General features: G+C 48.5%; 2 protein-coding genes across 5 annotated transcripts; one reads left to right on the forward strand and one right to left on the reverse strand.

Moving 5' to 3' along the window:
- The first annotated feature begins 503 nt into the window (after positions 1–503).
- DHRS7B (dehydrogenase/reductase 7B) lies at positions 504–10,448 on the forward strand. 4 transcript variants are annotated; one of them, XM_018067262.2, is made up of 9 exons: positions 549–592; positions 1,135–1,209; positions 1,326–1,463; positions 4,842–5,017; positions 5,769–5,884; positions 6,549–6,759; positions 7,100–7,192; positions 8,541–8,693; positions 9,023–10,448. In XM_018067262.2, the coding sequence occupies exons 4-9, from the start codon at positions 4,867–4,869 to the stop codon at positions 9,226–9,228; spliced, it is 930 nt and encodes a 309-aa protein (XP_017922751.1). In that variant the 5' UTR covers positions 549–592; positions 1,135–1,209; positions 1,326–1,463; positions 4,842–4,866; the 3' UTR covers positions 9,229–10,448. The 4 variants fall into 4 exon arrangements, with proteins under 4 accessions (XP_008926314.1, XP_017922749.1, XP_017922750.1 ...); XM_018067260.1 differs by having other exon boundaries at positions 525–592; positions 1,135–1,463; XM_018067261.1 differs by lacking the exon at positions 1,326–1,463 and having other exon boundaries at positions 536–592.
- A 1,690-nt stretch (positions 10,449–12,138) lies between these two features.
- Positions 12,139–21,024, reverse strand: TMEM11 (transmembrane protein 11). Its single transcript, XM_029957827.1, has 2 exons — positions 20,577–21,024; positions 12,139–13,195 (listed from the first exon to the last, which is right to left on the reverse strand). Exons 1-2 carry the CDS (start codon positions 21,022–21,024, stop codon positions 12,528–12,530), a joined length of 1,116 nt encoding a protein of 371 aa, XP_029813687.1. The 3' UTR covers positions 12,139–12,527.
- Between the last annotated feature and the right edge of the window lie 613 nt (positions 21,025–21,637).

A 21,637-nucleotide genomic window follows, 5' to 3' on the forward strand; every position in this document is an offset into this window, starting at 1 on the left:
CTGTTCAGCCTCAAAAAGAGACACTGAGAGGGGACCCCATCAATGTCTGTCAGTGTCAGAGGATGGAGCAGGCTCTGCTCAGGGGTGCCCGGCAATGAGACAAAAGGCAATGGGAAGATCTGATGCCCAGGAAGTTCCACCTGGACATGAGGAAGAACTTCTTTGCTGTGCAGTGACTGAGCACTGGAACAGAGACTAGAGAGGGTGCGGAGTCTCCCTCACTGGAGATACTCCAGAACCATTTGGACACCAGCCCGTGCCATGTGCTCTGGGATGACCCTCCTTGAGCAGGGAGGTTGGACAAGATGACCCACTGTGGTCCCTTCCAACTCACCCACTGTGGGATTCTGGGATTCCAGGACAGGCAACCGAGGGGGAACGCCGGGGGTGGGGAGGGAGAGCGGAACCTCTGTCCGGCAGCGCTGCTCCCCGGCCGGGCGGCACGGGCGGGCGGACCGGTGAGGGCAGCCGCCCTCCTGCAGGGACTTCCGGTTGGCGTCACGGCGGGGCCGCCCATCAGTGGGCGCCCGGGCGGAAGTGCCCCGTCCCCGGCACTTCCGGCGGTGGCCATGGTGACGGCGGCGGAGGCCAGGTCGGGCCGGGGGGGACAGGAGGGAACAAGAGGGGACAGAGGGGGACAGGAGACACCTGGGAGCGGCCCTGTGAGGGGTGGGAGTCTGGGAAATGCGGGAGAGGTTGGGAGAACGCGGCCCTGGGACCTCCGCTCCCCAGTACAGAGTTCATCGCTGTTACCGCCATTAAATACATAATTATAGATAATTATATATTATCAATATATATGGGAGATACTCAGCCAGCTCTCTTGTTCTCAAGTTGTTTTAGGCGATTCTTGATTTGGTAAATGTCTGCTAAATAGTTTCTTTGGCACAACAATTTTTTTTTTTTTTTAATTTTCTAATTGTGCCACTTTTGTTTCTGTCCCAAACACCAGTCGAGGATTTCCGAGTGGACCCTGTGCCAGGGCCTCAGCACCCTCCCAGGGGAGATTACTGGCTTGACACCCATTCAGCGTGTGCACTGTAACATCAGTATATGCCCCAAAATTAATTACAGTAATAGAGAATTACAGCTGATTTACAAATTGCCTTTTTTTTTTTTTTTTCCCCCATCCAGAGCATGGAAAGACCAGCACTGGTCCTTATGGATGCTCTGAAATCGTTTGGTACTAGAAACAATCAGAGGGTCACTGTGAGTGTTGTCTCATTTTGAGCTCACTTCTGTCTTTTCAATCTGGGGGTTAAATTTCTCCCCCCTCCTTCCCCATTGGAAAGGTCACAGCCCGTATTCCCGAGGTTTGTTTTTAGAGGCAGCTCTTGGCTGAGCTGGCATTGGACACGGCACATTTGCTTGGATCTCTGCCACTTCCAAATTTAAGTGGGGGCTGTTACGGGACCGGAGGGAGACACCAACCCAGAGCCACTGCAAGTGAGCTCTTTTCTAAGGTAGGACATTGTGCTTTCTGCAGACTAAAGCCACTAATCAAGCCTAGAGCTGCTGTGCTTCTCCCTTAGGAAAACCAGATCTTTTTTTCCCCCCATTTCCTTTTATCCCCCCGGATTGGGATTTGGGACTGAAGCACCCCAGTTGCTGCCACTCGTCACGTAAAGGACAATGTGATTCTGGGAGGCTGAAGCTACAAAAGAGGTGTTTTTTGGGGGAGCTCTCAGGGGTTTGGTTTCTTTTAGGACTTGATCTCATCTTTGGTCCCTTTAAGTGAACCCTTGACCTTATTAACTAATCCTTGTTCCTTGAGAAACCATTGTCCTGGCTTTCATAGGATAACATCCAATTTTTGTTTTAAGGGGAAAGTTTTGATTTTTTGTTGTTTTGTTGTTTTTTGTTGTTTTGTTGTTTTTTTTTAATTGGATTGTTGTGATTTATTTTATGGGAAGCCTTCAAAAAGTTTCCAGTCACCTGTATTTGCTCACATTATCAGTGTTCTTATTTCTGCTCTCTAATAACCTGCATGTTCCAATCCTGCCTTTTGGGATGGAGAACTGGAAATTACAGGACTTGATTTGAACCTGTTAATGAGCAGTGGCTTTCCTCCTACTGAAAACTTGGTGTCATAAACATTTCCTGTTAATAACGGGGGTTTTTTCAGTGTGAATACCCAAATTTTTGAACAAAGGTGACAGTGGGGTCTCAGACCTTTGAGCAGGGAGGTGTGAGACACCCAGTTCATCTCAAACTGACTACAGAAATTCTTCCTTCCAAAATAATCTATTCAGCTGGGTTCTCCTCTCCCTCAAGTCGGAGTGAACTGAGATTTTCTTTGTTCTGGGGCTCTTTTAAGGGGCCATTTGAGCACCTTCCTTGGAAGAAGGTGCTGCATCCACGTGCCCTAATGGAAAGGGATCCAAATCTCTCATTGGCAAATCCTTCTCTCTCTTGCTCCACTCCTTTCTCTCTCCCATCCCACATTTCCCCTCCCCAGAATTTACTGGTTACCTGTTGATTCAAACACCAGCCTGGAAGCTGCCAAAGCAGATTGCTGCTGCTGACTGGGTTCTTGGCTTGCTGCAGCCCTCAGGCAGAGATGGATAATCTGCCCAGTTCCTGTCTATAATATGGAGAAAAAGGGGGGGAAAAAAGAAAATAAAAACAATAGAAGACCTGGAAATATTTTTCAAATCAAAAAGAATTAAAGGCAGAGCTTTTTTGTTTAGAAATTAAGTGAATAATAATTGTTTTAAGTTAACCAGGCACAACTATTTCATACTGAGGAGCAATGGATGCCATGTGTCTAAAATATGGCTTTTATTTGGTAGGTTTGGGGGCTCTTTTCCACCGTGACAGAGAGTTCAGGCCTTGCAAAGTCAACCTTTATTTTTACCAAAGACTGTGAAAGAACCATGCTGTAATCAAACAAGGAACTCCCTCCCATCTCCTAGTGTGATTTAATTAGGAAAGGTGTCAGGAAAGCCCCCCTTTCCCAGTTACCTTCTCACCTGCATTTCACTGAAATCAGAAGCAACCTGGTCAGGGCCAGATTTTTCCAGTGGCTCCACTTCAGCCTGTGCTCAGGAAGTGCCACTGCACCTGTCAGCTCCCACTCTGGGAATAATGTGGAGATTTTTGATTCCAAAATGTCCTGTCAGCCCAGTGGCAGCACAGCAGCTGTTGTCCCTGCCCACATCTTGTCCTCTGAATTTCAGGAGACCTTTGAGAAGCAACAAAAAGGCAGCTGCTTTCAGGGACCAGCTGAACCTTCTGATCCAGCCTAAAGAGGCCAGTGGCCTTGTGTCTAAACAAGAATTATTTTAGGGAAGATCCTCTCTCTTACGTTAAATCAACTGTACCAGTCCCTGGCTGTAAACCAGTACAAGACACACCCTGTGTGCACTCCCTCAGCACAGAGGTGGAGGAATAAGATGCTTTGCCAGTGGCCTGAGTTCAGTCCTCCTTTTGGGTTTCTGATTTCCCACTCTGGGCACACTCCCTGTGCCCAGGGAACCGGTGCCCTGGATGTCTCCCTGCATGATGCACAGTGGATCACACAGGGAAGTGCTCTGTGGACACACGAGTTAGCTCAGGAGTGGGAAGCTCCAAAGGACCTCGAGAAGAGTTGTGTACCAACTTGATGGGTTTTATTTTTAGATCTTGTCAAGTTTATTTAGAGCTGTCTTGGTGTTATATTATTGTGTTCCAGCTGTACCTCCAGTAATATTTACTTTATTCAGTTCACTGTTGTTTCAGAAAGCCTGTTCACTAACAGCTACTTGAGGAATTCTCTCCAGGCCCCTGATGGACATCCAGAAAGCCTGACATTTTCCACATTAGCTCTGTTCCATGGCATGTAGAGCCTCTGCCATCCCCTCAGCTCCATACAAACTCACTGTCACTCAGTGACACTAAATTCTGGCTTAGCATTGCAGTTACCTCTTGTTTTCTGCTTCTTGTGCCTTCTGTTTGAAGTAGCACAAGTTTTTTGCCCAGAACTTTCCAGTATCTTCCTAGTAAAGATCTGTCTTGCAGTTTGAACTGCAAGAGTTCAAAGTCTGTCTGCACAAGGACGAGGACCACTGAGATTTGGTTTTGACTTTAGGTGTGACCCAGAAGTGGTACAGATTCCAGGAAGGGGTTCTCATTGACTTCACTCTGACATCAAGCTTTAATAAAAGTTTGGGGGTAAATACAGTGGGGAAATCAGTGGCCTTTTCACAGCAGAAGTCTCACTTGCTCTTTGGCTGTAAAAAAAAACTACTCCCTTGAAGGAATGGCTTAGCAAGGAGATTAGGGCTATGCCTTGGTATCAGAATCCAATGCCAGGATGAGATTTCAGTGCATTAAGCAAATAACTTGCTCAGAGAGAAAACCTGGAGCCTCCAGAATACAGACTGGCTTATATCCATCTGGGATAATACACAGTAACTGATCTCTGGCTTGTAGGTACTGTGGTACTGGCTGTTTTAGAGAAATCTGAGAGGTTTTATTACAATCAGAAGAATGTGGAGACACATCCCAGCCCTGAGGAACTTTCACTCTAAATACACTTTGTACAAGAGGGTGAATCCAGAGCAAAACCCGGGAACAGCATCTCTGAACCCAAGTTGTTACATGACAGCTGACAGGATCCAATGCCAAGTGTCCTGCTGGGATGTCCAGATTAGCATTTAAATGCTTAAAATTGGGTACTGATGTGAACTTTCCAAAGTCTAAATGCAGGGATGAGGAAATCTGTTGATGATACCTCTGTAGGGGATTACTTTTTTGTCGGTCCAAGGCAAGGTTAAGAAAAATAATCCCCCTTGTTTTCCAGCCTCTGCTAATTTTCTTCACAGTGCAATGATCTGCTTCCTTTCATCCTGTGGCTCTAGGAAAACTGTTCAGAAAGGAAGATTCATGGATTTCACAAGCACAGTCATCATCCCGCTGCTTTTTGGCAGCCTGGGGATCTTCGGCCTTTTCCGGTTCCTGCAGTGGATGCGGATGCGAGCGTACCTGCAGGAGGCAGTGGTGGTGATCACAGGGGCCACCTCTGGCCTGGGAAAAGGTATGGACCCAAAGGAGGGCACCAAGGGCAGGACAGGCTGTGGAAGAGGCAGCTATTGGAATAAAGCAGTGATGAGCAGAAAGTTCCCTTGCTCTGAGTTTTGAGAGGCATGGCTTGCACTCCCACGTCAGTTATAACCTACAGCCAGCACAGATTTTGATGCAAGAAAGTCTGATCTGTTAAGGAAAATTTTAATCATCCTGTATAAAGTGGAGCTCATCAAAGCAAAGAATGAGATACACTGTTCTTGTGCTGTCAGGGGTCTTTTCCCTAAATCCTGAAAAAGCCAGAAGCCAAATTGTTTCTCTAAAACTTCCCCAAACTGGTGTTCTGCATTCATGTTGTACTCCCAGCTACCTTGCCAAACTTTCCACTCCCCACTGTGCTGGATGACACACACAAGGTAACTGTGGTCCCTCTTGAGAAGGGCATAAAGTCAAAAATGAAGAGGCACAGGCAAATTCAACCAGCTGATGGGGAGGGTGTGTAAACAGCACAATAACTGCATAACCAGCACAGTAACTGTGAGCACAGCAGCTGCCTCACCACTATCATGTGTCTGTCACACTCACAGGAGGGTGGCACGTGGCTGTGACCTTGCTGCAAATCAGCCTGACCATTACTCAGGAGCCATAAAGCCACCTCAGACCCCTGCCAGCTAACAGGGGTTTTACTTATCACCAGGTTTGATGTGGATCTGCTCTTTGTTATTCAAATGCTTACTTTGCTCTCTCCCTTGCTTCCTTCAAAGAATGTGCCAAAGCTTTCCATGCAGCTGGCTCCAAGGTGGTGCTGTGTGGCAGAGACAGTGAGAAGCTCAAGGAGCTGGTGCAGCAGCTTTCTGCTGTGAAGAATCACCGGAAGAAGGTGAGTGTGGGAGGAGGACAGGCTTCTGTGTGGCTGGGATTTCTGCTCGTGGTGTTAACAGAGGTTACAGAACTGCCTGTGGCTTGTTCTGTTGAGCAATAGGAAAAATGCAACTCTCTGCTTAGGGATAGATGTTGATATAGGAGTACATTGAGCTGGCGTGTCATTTCTTGTAAAACCCTACAAAAATAAGGCATCTGAAAGGCTTCTTGGCTAGAAATGGAAGGGAAAGCATGGGAGTGCAATGCCCAGACTCCTTGCACCTGTATGTCATATACTGAACCTGAAAAAGTGACTTCTGCTGGCTTTTATTTTTAATGTCTAGTTCTGCTGACAGTGGCAAAAAAAGGTATTGCTGGCTTCTGTAGAAAACACATGGGCTAAGTTTTGACTTTTTCAGATGCACTGTCTTTAATAAGACAACAGGAAACTTCAGTACTTGAAGATGATCTCCCTTGCCCTTTTCCTGGGCTCGGGTAGAAGGAAGGAGCAGACAAAGACAAGAGCACAACCTGCTTCTGTCATGTGTTCCTGCCATATGGAACTGCAGCACAAGGTCTGGATGGCCCTGCTCCTGTGCTTCCAGAGCTGCAAAATCCCATCAGGAGTGTAAACAACCAGCACAGCCTCAACTGGTATTTTGCTAACTTTGATTTATTCGCAGACACACAAACCCCACACTGTGGTGTTTGACCTCTCGGACACCAAAGCTGTGCTAAATGGTGCTGAGGAGATCCTGAAGCACTTGGGTCACGTGGACATACTGATCAACAACGCAGGCATCAGCTTCCGAGGCACAATCGTGGACACGGGGCTGGATGTGGATAAGAAAGTGATGGAAACAAATTATTTTGGACCTGTAGCCCTCACCAAAGGTACCTGTGATCCACGTGGATTTGGCTGAGGTCCCTGCAACCAGCACAACTAAACACAGCTTAACTTGTGTTTGTGATTGTACCTGGTGCAGTGCAGCCTGAGAGGGGTGGGTGGAAGGTTTTGGGTTATGGACAGGACTGAGGAGGTGCTTGGGCAAGACTGTGTGGGAAGAGCCTGATTAGAGATGATTCCTCGTTCCATCTCCTGACTCTAGGCTGGCAGGAATTTGGGAAGAGATCCAGTTCACTTCAGCATCTCTAAACACTCTGAAAGCTTTGATTCTTGACAGCAGCAGTGGCAGGAGTGTTGTCTGAATGAGTCTTTTCTGTCCTTTGCTAGCACTTCTCCCCTCCATGATCAAGAGGAGACAAGGCCACATTGTGGCCATCAGCAGCGTTCAAGGCAAAATAAGCATTCCTTTCAGATCCGCATGTAAGTACCTCCACAGAAGATGGGAAAGACATATTTGGGGCACCAGGCTGAATAAATACTTGGCTCCTGCTTCCACATTTAGCTCTCCATGGAGCTGGCTGCGTGCAGGGAAGGCAGAGCTGTGCATCACCCTCAGTGTGGTCACAAATCACTGAGAGAAGATGAGGAAGGTACTCTCAAATACAAAACCTGAGTCCTATCCCGAAGTTGTTAAGGGATGGAGAAGGACAATATGTTTTCAGTGTCCTGAAAACACCTTGATAATCCTATTTTAACACTTGAGAGTCCCTGTAAATCCATAATTTTATTGCATTTTATCCTTGCTGTTTGCTTGGTTAATCTCCAGTAAGAAAGTAGGAACCTTTTGTTTCAGTAATTTATGAAGTGCTCTAGTAAAACCAACGCCAAAATAAAAGCCGAAACAGTCATCTTGATCCAGCAAATGGTTCATGTTAAATCAGCTACGACAAGAAATAACATTGGTGAGATTACTGGAAAAAGCCTCTTAAAAGATGGATGAACCAAGAGTAGAGTGTTTAGCACACAAGCACCTGTAAATCGCTGAAAATAAACACTGAAAGGACAGTGGTGGTGGCATAAGATGGGTCAGGCACAATGCTGAGTGGAGGAGAGCCTGGAATGTCTGAGCCATGGGGTCTTGCAGGTGATGTGGGTGTGACTGCTCCAGGAATTGTGTTCTGAAGAGTCCTTGCCTGGGTCCTCACAGGGTGTGCAGCCCATGCTGAGCTCCTGCTGCTGGAGTCAGCCCTGCAGCCATGGTGAGGTGGTGGCAGTGACCATGGATATGGGAAGGGAGCAAGGAAACGGAGTCACTCAGCCATTTAACAGGGGGAAATCCTGCCCTAGGCCACATTTCCCTGCTCCTGCCTGCTTGTGAGATCTGGTTTTGACCCATGTGCAGCCAAGCTCTGAACCTGCTCTGCAAGTCCCCAAGTGCTCAGCACCGTGCAGGGACTGCCAGCTCTGCCCTCCCCAGACAGAGCCTGTCTGACCAACACGTCCTAAGCCAGACTTTGGGTGTCCTTTATCAGGAGTGGGAGGCAGCCTGGGTTCACTCTGGAGTGCTTTGGCAGGGCTGTGATAGTAAGCTCAGGATCCCAGCCAGTTTTCAACTTGAGTTTACAGTTTGCCTTCCTAAATTGCCTCTCACTCCCACTACCTGTTGCTGCCATTCACTAAACAAAAACAAACGTAGAAGCTGGAGAACAGCTGCTGGGTTCTTGCTGAGAAGTGGCTGCTCTGCAGTGTTAAAAAGCCACTTGGGCAGTGAATATTCCTTCAGCCCTGCTCCTTCTCTTTGGTGCACAGCCCTTTCCCTGTTTTTCAGATGCTGCCTCTAAGCACGCTACCCAGGCCTTCTTTGACTGCCTGCGAGCAGAGGTGGAGCAGTATGACATTGATGTGACAGTTGTGAGCCCCGGATACATCCAGACAAACCTCTCTCTCAACGCTATCACAGCAGATGGATCTCGCTATGGAGGTGAGATACGATTTGGTGCCCTATTTCTAAAGCATCTCCATCTCACTGGGTTGCTACAAGGTGTGCTTGCCTCTGGTGGGGACACAGGTTAGTTCTGAAGGATCAAAAAGCAACTTGGGATGCAGGGTAGGAACAGTAACCTCCAAAATTGAACCTTCCTAGACAGTGACTACTGGCCCAACCATGAGTTACGCCTGCCTGTGCTCCCCTACACAACTGGAGTAAAAGCCAATACAAGCAGCCATGTACAGTTAGAGCATTCCTAGGAAAGGTACCTAAGTGTGGGTTTACCTGCTGATACTGATGCTCACTGGGCTTTCCCTTGGCAGTTATGGACAAGACCACGGCCCAGGGACAGACGGCGGCCGAGGTGGCTCAGGTGGTTCTCAATGCAGTGGGACAGAGGAAGAAGGAAGTGCTCGTGGCTGGCCTGACTCCCTTCCTGGCTGTCTACCTGAGGAACCTCTGCCCCAGGGTCTTCTTCACCTTAATGGCATCTAGAGCAAAAAAGGAGAGAAAAGCAAAGGACTCTTAGAGCTCAGATTGCCTGAGCAGTACCTGCAGGGACAGGCTGAGCCCCTGCAGTCGGCTGGGACATCATTGGAGGTGCTCCTGCAGGAAAAACCTTTCTCAAAATACTGAAGTTTACTATTGCATGGAGAGTGGGAAGTGGTTTCCCCCACACTGGTGGAAGAAAGCACCTAAACCTCACCTGGAGAAGGAAGGGTGCTCGGACAACGGGGGAGAGCTGAGGCTGCAGGGGAGGGTGACTCAAGGGAACACTGCAGCCGGGGAGGCCCCTGTGCTGGAACACAGCACCTCACCTCACTCCAGGCATGCTCAGATCTACTGGGCTGCTACAAATAAAACCCACCTGTTTTGCCTTCACACAAGCAGATCTTGGCTTTCCCCACGCCATGGCCCCTGTGAAATACAGTCCTTGGCTCTCGTGATCAGTGTCTCCTTCCCACTCCTTCCAATCCGATCCAGAACATGCTGCTTGAAGTGGGAAACTGCACAGAGCTTCTGCTTGTTAACATGCCAGGTCATCTGATATGTTAAGTTCAAGTCCAGTGCCATTTTTAAAGAAGTAACTGATGTACAATTGAAGTATATTTGGCCATCATTTTACCTGTCTGAACTGTGTCTTACTGATGTACGGGGACATTTAACTCTGCACTGGCAGCACAGTATGAACCCCAAGCACCAGAGAATGCAGGAAAGCACTGAACAGATAGAACAGCACAGCAAGTCACAGCAAGGTGAGAGCAGCACACCTGGCCCAGCTGCAGGCCTGGAGCACAGAGCAGGTGTGATCCCGTGGATGCCAGGCCCTGTCTCCTGGATGCAGAGGAGAACCTGTGTGTGTAGGATGCACAGTCTGGCAGACAGACCCTTAGTTCTCATTGCTTCAAAGCAATCACAGATGCTAATTAGGATCACATCCAGTGGGGAATGATACCTGCCTGTTCACTCATCACAGGCTTCAGGGAGTGCTATATTCCATTCTTTGCCTGTTCTCATGTGAGAGATACCAGCTCCAGGAAAAAGGAATTGCTGCACAGAGAGTTCAGTAAGGACAGAAATAATCTTTTTAAACTTGTAATTAAAATAAAACCGACTAATAGGAAAACAAAGGTCCAGACCCCTGTTGCCACCTCCATGCACTTGCCAGCATTTTCCATGTCCTGCCTCGTAAGTCCTGACTGTGAGTGCTCATCTGATGACAAATAAATTACATTGCTATGAAATGAATCCTTTGGTCTACTCCAGCTCCTCACAGGAGGTAACGTTAGAGGAAGGGAAAGCAGGAGGGTTTTGTTTTCCTTTTCTTATATCCCTCACAAAAAAAATGCCAGGACCACAGAGGTTTGGTGAAGAAAAGGAACTAAAGGCCCTGAGAATTATTCTGCATTGAGTAAAAAAGAACAGGAAGGCATTTGGTGTGGCCAGCACAGGGTATTTCAGGGCCTTCTGCAGCAATAAGTAATAGTAGCTATGGCAGATGTGCCACCAGCTTCAAATCCATCCAGTAGACAGGACTTTGGAAACATGTCAGGATGGACAGGCTACCTGCCCAGCCTGGCCTAACCACAGAAAGACTAAGTAGTTGCATTTCTTCCCCTCCTCTCTGCCAAGGCAACTGTACATTGTTGCTATAAATAGACACTCTGGATCCCAGCTTCTTTTAACCTTGGAGGGAGAGAGCTCAGCCACTGTACAAAGTGCTGTTGCCTCCCAGAAAGGTCTCCCTGCCACTGGAGTTTCCTCCAGCCCCTGGCCCGCTCAGGTACAGCTGCCTGTGCAGGTGCTAAAGGTTGAGAACTCCCAGCAGCCCCAGCCTGCCCAGCACACACAGACAGGCTGCCTGTCCTGCTCACACAAAAGCTGCCTCAGCAGAAAAGCACAAATCACAACTGCAGATGCTGGAGGCAAAGACAGGGGGAGTTCTTGGTGCCTGCTGTGGAAATTTGGAGAGATACAGACAGAACAACTCCGTTTGGTGTCTGACCTTGTGAGAGGCCCTGCCAAGGTCGGTGTTTCAGCCGTGGAGGTCAGGCTGCAGCTACCACTGGAGCAGGGAGCACATCTGTGCACAGGCAGCTTTTATTGCAGGCTTTGCTCTTGTATCCTGATGCCAACACCTGAAGCTGTGCCAAGCTGTGCCCTGCAAACGCCAGCCACGCCCATTTTCCATCTGGTATGAAGAGATTATAGTCAGCCAGTCCCTATCTTTTAGAAGTAACAGGCAGACCTTGCAAAACAGTAAATACTTCCCAAGCTAGGAACAAGATTTTGAGTTCAGAGCTAAAAGATGCATTAATGCACACGACTGAATTCTACAGTTTCATGTAATGCAGTTACAAGATGCAGTCACCTGGATGCCTTGCAGCACAAGGAGGCAGCTCCAGAAGCGTGTTCCAGGCAAGAGCAGTGGAATTGCACAGTCAGCACACAGCACAAAGGTAGGACAGGTGGACTCCCACCTCGGCAGCCCTCAGCTGCACGTGGTACAAGGCATTTCAGTGGAGATGTAGCCACGTTAACAAGAACGGAGCAGAACGTGTTTGTAGCTGGAAACTTACTGTGTGCAGAGGAGTCATGGTTGGAGGTGGCAGGGCAGCAGAGAACTGCTGCTACCCCCAGCCATCAATGTTTAAGCAATTACCAAAAAGGTATCAACCTGAGGTAACAAATAAGGCTCCTCCAGGAAACACAAGCAAGAGGGATAGCAACATCCTACAGTTGTTCCTTCAGCAGATGGCTGCTGTGAGGTAACATGGACACTGCTGCCATGTGCAATGGACAAGAGGAGTATCAGGTCTGTGTGTGACCAGGCATTAATAATTATCACCACTGCAACTCTCAGAGCAAAGCCTCCACCCCCAGGAAGCACAAGAGCAAAGGGAACTGTGATAACAGTGACAAGAGAGCAAAAGCATTTGAAATTCTCATCCTTTAATGGTCAATGATAACTTCTGGCTGGTTCTGTGTAATACAATTAAACAATATACTTAATTGTTTCCAAAAAAAAAAAAAAAAAAGCAGCTCTCACACCCCCTCTTTCTATTGCTTTATTTCATCCACATTCCGCTGCTGGATTGGACTCCCCTGGCCTAACATACGGATCTCAAGTCATCACACATCCACATCTCAAGTGTAACGAAGAACTGAAAAACCTTGGTGCACCAGTGATTTGTTATTTGAAAAATAACAGCTCTATTAAACCAAATCCTTCCCAGTCTCCACTGCTTCTCAAAGAGGAAAAACAAAATGTTACTGTGGGAGTCTTAATACACTTGTCTTTGTGGGTTTCTCTCTTCCCTGCTGAAGTCATACAGCATAGAGTTCATAGATCTTCTTTACACAGTACACCAGGGCAGCGAGTGCTATCGTGTTGTGCAGTCTCTTTCTGTGCAGGTCGTCCTTCCTCACCAGCACCACGGGGGTGGACGAGGTGAGCGTATGCAGGGGCAGGCGGGAGAGTTTATAGGCATCGTACTCGACTTGGTACTTGCAGCAGGGATCAAACTGCCACGAGATCCCGTAGAGGGTGCAGCAGGCCACGCTCAGCACTCCAGCGGGCAGGGAGATGTAGTGAGAATAATCTACTGGAAGTGCCAGGGGGGTGAAGAGGCAGGTGGTGCCCGCCAGCACGGCCGTCTTGTGCAGGCAGTTCCCGACGGTGATCCATCGGGCCGTCTCGTCCCCGATGCGCGTGGGCTCGATCACGATGTACTTGTACTGCGCTTCCAGGGCCTGCTCCAGCTCATACTCAAACTGGTCCTGAGCATTCTCCCCGTTGTAGATCTCGTGCACAATGTAACAGTCCGTGGAGGACAAGGTGACCCTGTTAACGGGAAACTCGGAATTAAAACGACAGAGCCTAAGGATGGACTGTTCACCCACCTGGCTGTGAGAGCAGCAGAGAAGTGCCCCAAGTGAGGGCAGCCCCTCAAGGTCAGGCACTGCCTGTGTTCCACAACCAGCAGCTTTTTGAACTCAAGCTTCATTTCACATCAGCTCATTACACCTGCTGTACAATAATTCATCCCAAAATAAGGCAACATATTTTTCTTACCTTTTCCTGACTTGGGGGATATAAAGCAATTTGAGAAATAGGATCTTGTTGACAGTCCTGAAATGGTTCCTCACACTGATACCCAAGCAGTTTCTCTGGAGACAGTGGAAGTGTCACTCACACCTTAGTGACCATAATGCCCCACTGAACAAACCACACAGACTTCAGGAGTTTTCATAGAAAATAAACCCAGCAGCTCATCCATCAAGAGGACAAAATGCATTGGAAGGTTTTGAGAGGGGAAGCATCTCTAGATGAATACGTTTGCTTTCACCCCACAATAGTTACCTCCTTGCCACTGATGAAGCTTGATATTTAGTCCTCCATAGTAAACCCAACCTAGTAAATCCATAGCAAATCCAACAAGGATGGCCAAGATACATTGCTGAAACAAGGTGAGGAAGGCAGCAGAGCACTCTGTTGCAGAACACTCCCTCTCCTGACGTAGGATGCAGCAAAGCAAGAAAGGAACATTTTTAACCCAGACACGCTTTAGCAGTGAAGAAAGAGCTGCTTGTGTTACCTGGGAGCACATTCCCTACTGACAGGGGATTCACGGGACTTGTATTGGAGCAGGAGCTTTTAACTACCTGAAATCACATCAGTTTCCACCTTCCCTTCACCCTCCACCACATCACCACAGCTGCAGCCACATTCATGTACAGACTGCTAAGAAACAGGATTATGACTGCTCACCTGCCCTGAGAAAGGGTAAAAACCTATCCCTTGGAACACAGCAAAATCCTCCCTTCTAAGCAGAAATGACTATTTCTGACATACTTGTGTTTAACCAGAGCAAAACTGAGCACGTGGCCTCTCAAGGATAAAAATATCTAGCAGATTCCTTTAGCAGAAAGAGAACAAATCACACACACGTTTGACCTAATCTCAGCAGACAAAACAGCCTCATCCTAACAGCATTTAGACCCTCCTGATACCAGGAGGAAAACACTGCTGATGTGGAGAATGGAAGGAGCACTTTTTGCTCCATTAGTGCAGTGGTACTTATGTGCATGCACTGGAAAATAAGGGAGAAAAATACACATTCACAAGCTGCTGTTGCCAAACATTATCCTTAATGTGCAGCTCCACTCATGCTGCAAAGGGGATTGAGCAGTGGCCAGCTGTAATCAAGAATATTGTTAAATTACAAGCTGTTGCCAGAAGTAGCTGCGTTTGTAACAGCAGCAAACATCAATCAGCAGGACGGGAGAGGCACCACCCTCTCCCAAAGCAGAGTAATAAGCAATTTCATTGAAAGTCTGGCTGGAATTTATATAACCCACAATGAAAACTCAACTTACAAGGCAGTTATTGAGTTCTCTGCACTGCATTTCCCCCTTGGCCTGTTCATGGGTAGAAAGAAAAATAAAAATCCACCTGAATTCCGTGTATGCCAGGGGCTTCTTCAGGGCCATCAGCTTGTCAGACATTGTTTGAGAAATTACCATTAACTCTTTTAGCACAGGATGTGGTGGGCTCTGATGTTCTGTGGTGAATTGGAAGGTATTTAAAGAAAAAAAAATTTAAAGAAAGCACCTATATAAGAAGTTTCTAACAAAGAACCAGTTAAGCAGATGTTACACTGACATTAAGGACACTGCTGGTCATGGCTGCTGCCAGGGACTCTTTTTCTTGGTGGCCCAAGTGCAGCTTCTTCCAAATCAAAAACTCCAGTTTCATTACAAAAGACATGCTGAGACTTAAGGTAACTCTGCACACCACCACCCAGACTATGTGAAACCACTCGCTAGGGCATAATGACTTCATGGAAAAGCTATTGCTGAAAGGCATTTTTGAGCTGGAAGCTGACCCAGTGCTAACACAACCCTCCAGATAAAATTAGTATTTCCTACCAAGGAGCACTTTCAGTGTGTTGTAATACTTAGGAACATGCAGATGGGTCTGCAAGATAGAGAAGCACAATCTAAATTCAACTAAGAAATTCCCAGAGGCTTAGGAATAGCACAGTGGCCTTGTCACTCCAGGATCTCCTGCCATCAGTGGGAAAACACACATGAAGAGAGCCCATTCCTTCTCTGCCTGTACAAGAGCCATGGGAACTGGGCTTCCAACTCCAGGAATTCAGTAACTACATTACATGGGATTTTTCCAGGCTCAGCACCAGGACAGGTGGCATTAACCCATCAGCCTCACTTCTCCTTATTGAGAGCTCCTTGCTGTCCTTCCCTCTGAACACCCCCTTTTTCCTTTCGCCATCACTGCACAAGCAGAGCCATACCATGAACACCTGTCAGAGAGCAGGAATCCAACAGATTGGCCAGAGGCAGCACTGTCCATCTCCAATGGAATCTTTTGGCTTGCCAGGCTCTGGGGCTTTATAACAATAAAGTCAAGAAAAGCACAATCCTCCTACGCCAAAACAAGCAGAATTTAAAGTATGTTCTGTTGGAAAAGAAAAACCACTGGCAACTAAGCCACACAAAGGCTGAAAAAGTCTGTCCCCCTGACTGTGCTTTTTCCTCAAATTAGTCCTCTAAAAATCAGAATAAATCTGTATCACAGATTTCACTGGCTGCCCCCAGAGCAAGAAAAGCTGAAAACTGGTTTGATTTCAGATGATACAGAAAAAGACACAGATGAGATACGTGGGCTTGAGGAGGTTTCAGCTGAGTAGGAGCAAGGACCTCAATGCACAGAGTCGATCTCTCCTGACACAGCCTTTCAATTGAACACAGCAGCTGCAAACCAACAAATCCAGTCAAAGCAGTTGGATTTGCTCAAACACTGGAGGCCACGGAATTTGCCTTTTGGAGCTTGTCACCCACCCCCTGGCCATGACAAACACAAATGCAGAGCTGTGCAAGCAACTCTGAGCTGGCATCAAGTCATCAAGTGTGGGGATTTTGTATAAACTCTGTTTTATTGAAAAGAATAGTAAATAACCAGAGAGCACCTAGTTCCAGAAGACATAAAATGCTGCCTGGTGTTCAGAAGCCCATCAGGCTGTTTACTAGACAGACCAGAACCTAAAAGCAGTTGTTATTACTGAACCAAATGATTTTCCAGGACCTGTCTCCCCACTCCAAAAAAGAGGGCTAAATTAAAGTTGTACAGTTGTTCTGTAAGAATAATTCTGGACCTTATATCCAAATATTTGTTCTATTGCAGCTTTGGGCTTTCTATACTTGAGAAATTTTAGTGTCTCATTCCAGCTGCAGAATGAATGCCTGGGTGGGGAAATGTGACAGAACTCTGAACTATTCGGCACAGCAAGATGTAAATCACTTAAAAATCACCAATGTCAAATTTTGGTATTGCCAAAGTTTTAAATAAGGAATCCATTGTTAACAGACCTACAGCAGCAGGAGGGGCAGAAGTGTCTGTGTTAGCTATAGGGCAAGGTTCAAATTACATTTGGATTGTCTTCCTAACATGGGAATATCAGAGAGCACCAGGAGAGGGGTGCTGCAGCTGCTGAACAATAGCAGCTCCAGCAGTTCATAAAATCATGGAATGGTTTGGGTTGGAAGGGAACTTAAAAGACCATCCAGTTCCACCCCCTGCCATGGGCAGGGACACCTTCCACTAGCCCAGGTTGCTCCAAGCCCAGTCCAACCTGGCCTTGGACATTTCCAGGGATGGGGCAGCCACAGCTTCTCTGGGCAACCTGTGCCAAGGCTTCACCATCCTCACAGGGAAGAATTTTTCCCTAAGTTCCACCCCTCAGAGCAGCTCCATTTCTGTGCCTCCAGCTTGGAAGCAGGCTCCTGAAAACAGCAACTTGCTGCTTCAATTCAATTCAACGGAAGTTTCAATTTGATAGTTTTTTTTCCTGCGGATAAAGAAATAACATTCCAAGGAGGAAGCACAATGGCACTCCATGTGAAAAGACCATCAGTTTTGCCAGGTGCCAACTGGAAATGGGAGAAACAAAGGAACAGAGTGCTGAGAACAGGGCACCTAAAAACATCCTGGGAGAACCCCCAGCCTCCTCCTGCCACTGCTCACCTGCCTGAGCCTCCCAAGTTTGTTGCCCTCAGCCTAATGGCATTCCTCAATCTGCCAGACAGTTTTGGTGAGGGTTTCAAGTCATCCAACTATCTCAGTTCTGCAAAATGCTCAGGATCACACTTAGAAACAACCTCAAGCTGCACAAAGCGCAGGTGCAGTTCTGGGCAAAAGAAAGTTCCTTTTAAACCCCTCCCTTAACACATAAGTTGAGTTTTATTAAAGTTTTTTTTAAAACAGGAGAATATTCCTGGGCAACAGTATTGCACAGAGCACCAAACAGGCAATCAGATTAACTGCAAATGAAGACCGGTTTGATCAGTAGTTAAGACAGTAAGAAAGGAAAGGCTTGCATCAGTGTGATAAGATGTGTCACAAACAGCACACAGAGTCTAGTTCAGCAGTGCAAGAGGGGCTTTGTGCTGGTTGTGCAAGTGATCTGCAAAACAAAAGACATTCTAGATGGCCAGAGTATGTCTGTGGGCATTGTCAGCCTCTCAGCCAAGCTGGAGCAAGTCAACAGAGTCAAGGCATGACAAATTCAAACACTAAACTTCCCTCCCTCCTAACATAAATCCTTCTTGAAGAAATTTAATTTAATTTCGAGATTAAGGAAGGAGCTGTGGACTGGCTTTAATTCTCAGTGGAAATATTCCACCTCCAAGTCATATTCACAAGTGTGCTCCTACTCAGGGTATGGTGCACAGAAAGCACTAACATGTCCCAGCTCAAACACCTGGGGAATTGTTTCTCTGCTGAGTGCCCCCACAATCTTCCAGGCCTGGGGCCTTAAGAAGGGCATTAAAGCAGAGGAAGAACAGGAAAAGCTTAGCAATAAAGCAAGACCTTAGCTCAGAAGATGCACCTTAAACACAAATAGGAAAAATGACAGGACAACACTGGGGAGATGGTCAAGCAGCCTCAACAAGGGACCAGAACATTCCCTGAACACTAAGGAAAACATCACCAAACCATAACAACAAACTCCAGCCCCTGGACAACGAGGAGGTGTCAATTTTAAGTCAACTAATGATTAGCCAAGCTGATGGAAATAGGTCAATCATTGCTGCAAGCAGAGTACCAGAAATCTGAGCAGTGCAGGTAGTGAGAGAGCTCAGAAAGGGCAGAGAGGAGCCAGTGCAGGCAGCGGTGATGACATGAAAGCTGTTCTTTCCAGAGTTTGTCAGAACATCTCCCAGGGGAACAAACGACACGCTGTCCACTGCCTTTTATACAAACACACCCAGTACAATCCAGTGTCTGTTCTGTATGAAAAAGTTGTTTTGGTCTACAGATCAACAATTCCCTTTAGACAGTCTCCATTAAAGAGTCTATCCAGAATGAAGAAAAACAAATATTTAGTTGGTTCCCTTCAGTGTTTTTGGTTTTTTTTGTTGAATGTTATTATTTCACCACCAGAGCCAGCTGGAGTTAACAGTCAACATCCTTTGAAATTAATGTCCTTACATTCACTCCTAGCCAGGAAAGTGCTTTTTGACCAATTACAGATTTCTCTGTATCAATAAAGCCATTTATGAAGGGATTCAGTCTCCACAGATAGAGTTGCTGGTCTTTTTTTTATATATATATATTTTTAAATGAAAGCTGCTCTAGTCTCACAGCAGACAGGATTTTATTCAGTACTGAGTCTCCTCACACCACCTCCGGCACACAGATGCCTTTTAGACCGTCTGGCTGACAACTACAAACACTCCTTGAAGCAGCTCAGTTACGAGGAAAACTGGATCAGCATATTCAGCTCAAAGGAATGTGTCTTTGGACAAGAATCCTGCCCAGAGTAAGAAAACTGTATTCACCCTATAAAAAGCACATGTCATCATGTGATGACATCAGGTCTGTCAGCGCTGCCTGTACACAACCTGTGCTGCAGCAGCCAAACGAGACAGGCAGGTGTGATTTGGGACCAGCCTCTGATGGAGAGGCAGAGGCCCTGTCATGTGTATCTCCTGCTCTGCAGCTGCCAGGAAGAAGCAGCACCTCGCTGTCATCACCCAAAACATCATCCTCCATCACGTTTGTACAGGGTGACACCTAAAAAACCACCATCTCTTTTGATGGAGATTGTGAAACGCTGCTCAGTGGTGGATCTGTTCTGTTCCATCTCCTTCTCACTGGCAAAGGAAAAATAATATATGCAGCAGGTTCATGGAGTGACTCGTGTTTATGAATATTTTTCATCATAAGATCAAGAGCAATCACAGCTTTGAAAACAAATCACCTCAAACAACAATTATTGTACAGTTCACAGATGAAGTTACACGGCAAGAACTCACTTTTAAGTCTGCGTCAGTTTTCACCCTGGAAGAATAATTTTTATTGAAGTTATTAAGTGCTCTTTTCCATACCTTTTTTGTTCCCCCCCTTCTCTTCTGCTGAGAGGACAGGTCTGTGCCACATGAAAAAATCCCCATGAAAACTCCACACCTCCCGTGCTGGGGCAGTGCCAGCACTGGGTGCAGACAGCTTTACCACTGTGGTATTCTTAGCTGTTTATATGAACCACACTGATGCAGAAATTCCATTGGCTCTTCCAGTACAATTACTTTTGAATTCCCTGAACACAGACAGCATTCCTGCAATTCACATCAGCGCCAGAATTTTGAGGGCTACTTGTGGCTCTCCCTTGGCTGTGTAGATTCAACACCGTCAAAGCAAATAGTGCTGAATTGCAGTAAGGGAACAAAGTGAAGGAAAAGCCACAACAAAAATTAAGAGGGATATCATAGTTTCTAGTTAAGAGGGATATCAGAGTTTCGAGGTGAGGCAGCAGGACAAAAGAAAACTCACAAAACACTGCAGCAGCTTTCAGCAGCTGCCGGTTGCATCAGTCAGCCCTGGGGCAGGACAGAAAAATGCCAACGTCAGGAAATGCAGGATAAACCCAAACATTTTCAGCAGGTGGAGAACTGTGCACACAGATTTTTAAAGTAGCTCAACGAGACACTGTCTTGAGATGTGCCAGGGGAGGCTTATAGGTCGGACATCAGGAAGAATTTCTTCCCAGAAAGGCCGATTGGAAGAGGCTGCCCAGGGAATGGTGGAGTCACCGTCCCTGGAGCTGTTTAAGGAAAGACTGGGTGAGGCACTCGGTACTCTGATCTGGCTGAGAAGGTGGTGTTCGGTCACAGGCTGAACTCGACGATCTCAGACGTCTTTTCCACCCTAAGTGATTCTGTGACATTTCTTTCTGTCTCTTTCTTCCCATTTTAAAGTTACCGATTCCCAAACTTCCACCGCTGCTCCGCGGGCAGTCCCAGCCTGCTCTGGCGGCTCTCCCGCCCCAGCGGCAGCAGCAGCGGGCGCCTTACGAGGCCCCGCGCCCGCCGGGGCCCCGCAGAAAGGAGTCACCTGCGAGGACTCGCCGCACTCCCTCCCGCTTTTAAAAATAGCGTGGACGGAGGAGCTCCCGCGGCCGGCCCTCCTTCCTCCCGGGCTCCCGGGGCCGCATCCCGCCACGAGCAGGCGCCGCCGCCTTCGCGGCTCTGACCTTCCCCGCCGCGGCCGCCCCTCCAGCCCCGGCCCCGCGGGCGCCCCCGGCCCCTCCGCCCCTGCGGGGCCGCGTCCCGCGCCCGCCCTGCCGGCCGCGCTCCCGTTCGCGGCGCCCGCCCCTCGCCGCGGCGGCGCGGGGAGCAGCGGGCGGTCGCGGCCCCGATCCCCCCGCCTGCCCTCGCCCCGTCCCCGCCGCCCCTCACCTCTCCCGAGCCGCCGCCGGCTGTGTTTGCCGCCGGCCACGCGCCTCCTTCCCCACGCCGCCATCTTGGATGACCACTCGCCCCCCTGCCCCTTAGGCTCGCAGAATGTCTCCACCGGCGGCGCCGCGGCCGCACGCCGGTTGCCGACGGAGATGTAAGTGGCGCGAGGGCGCGGACGGCCCGTGCGCGGGCGGGATCAGACCAGAGAAGGGACTACAAGTCCATGGTGCCTCGCGCTACCGCGCGGCCGCGCGACCTCTGGGGTGTTGTGAGTCCCCCGGCGGGGAACGGGGCGGCGGCGTCGGGCGGGCACCGCGGCGACGACCCTGGGGGACCCCGGCACAGCCCCGGCACCGGGTGCGGGCACCCGCGGGAGCTCGGCGCGGCCCGTCGCCGAGATCGCCGCCGGAGGCGGCGGCCGTGCGAGGGGCGCGCGGCGAGTCCCGGCCTGCCCGCGGCCCCGCCATGAGGGGGTGCGGCCGGGGCCGCGCGGAGCGGGCGGCTGGGGTCGGCCAGAGCTCGGTGACCTCGCATTTGCCTCGTGTTGCTGCTCCGAAAGGACCAGGTGGTTCCCTCCCTGCAGGGGAGAATGGATGCAGGATCCCCTCGAGCAGCGCCTCGCAGAGAGGAGAGGATGGGCGTTTTGGGGTGAATTTGGCCCCTTTAATCGATCCCGA

Source organism: Manacus vitellinus, unplaced genomic scaffold, assembly GCF_001715985.3.
Source record: "Manacus vitellinus isolate BGI_N305 unplaced genomic scaffold, ASM171598v3 scaffold_12_pilon, whole genome shotgun sequence".
NCBI lineage: Eukaryota > Metazoa > Chordata > Aves > Passeriformes > Pipridae > Manacus > Manacus vitellinus.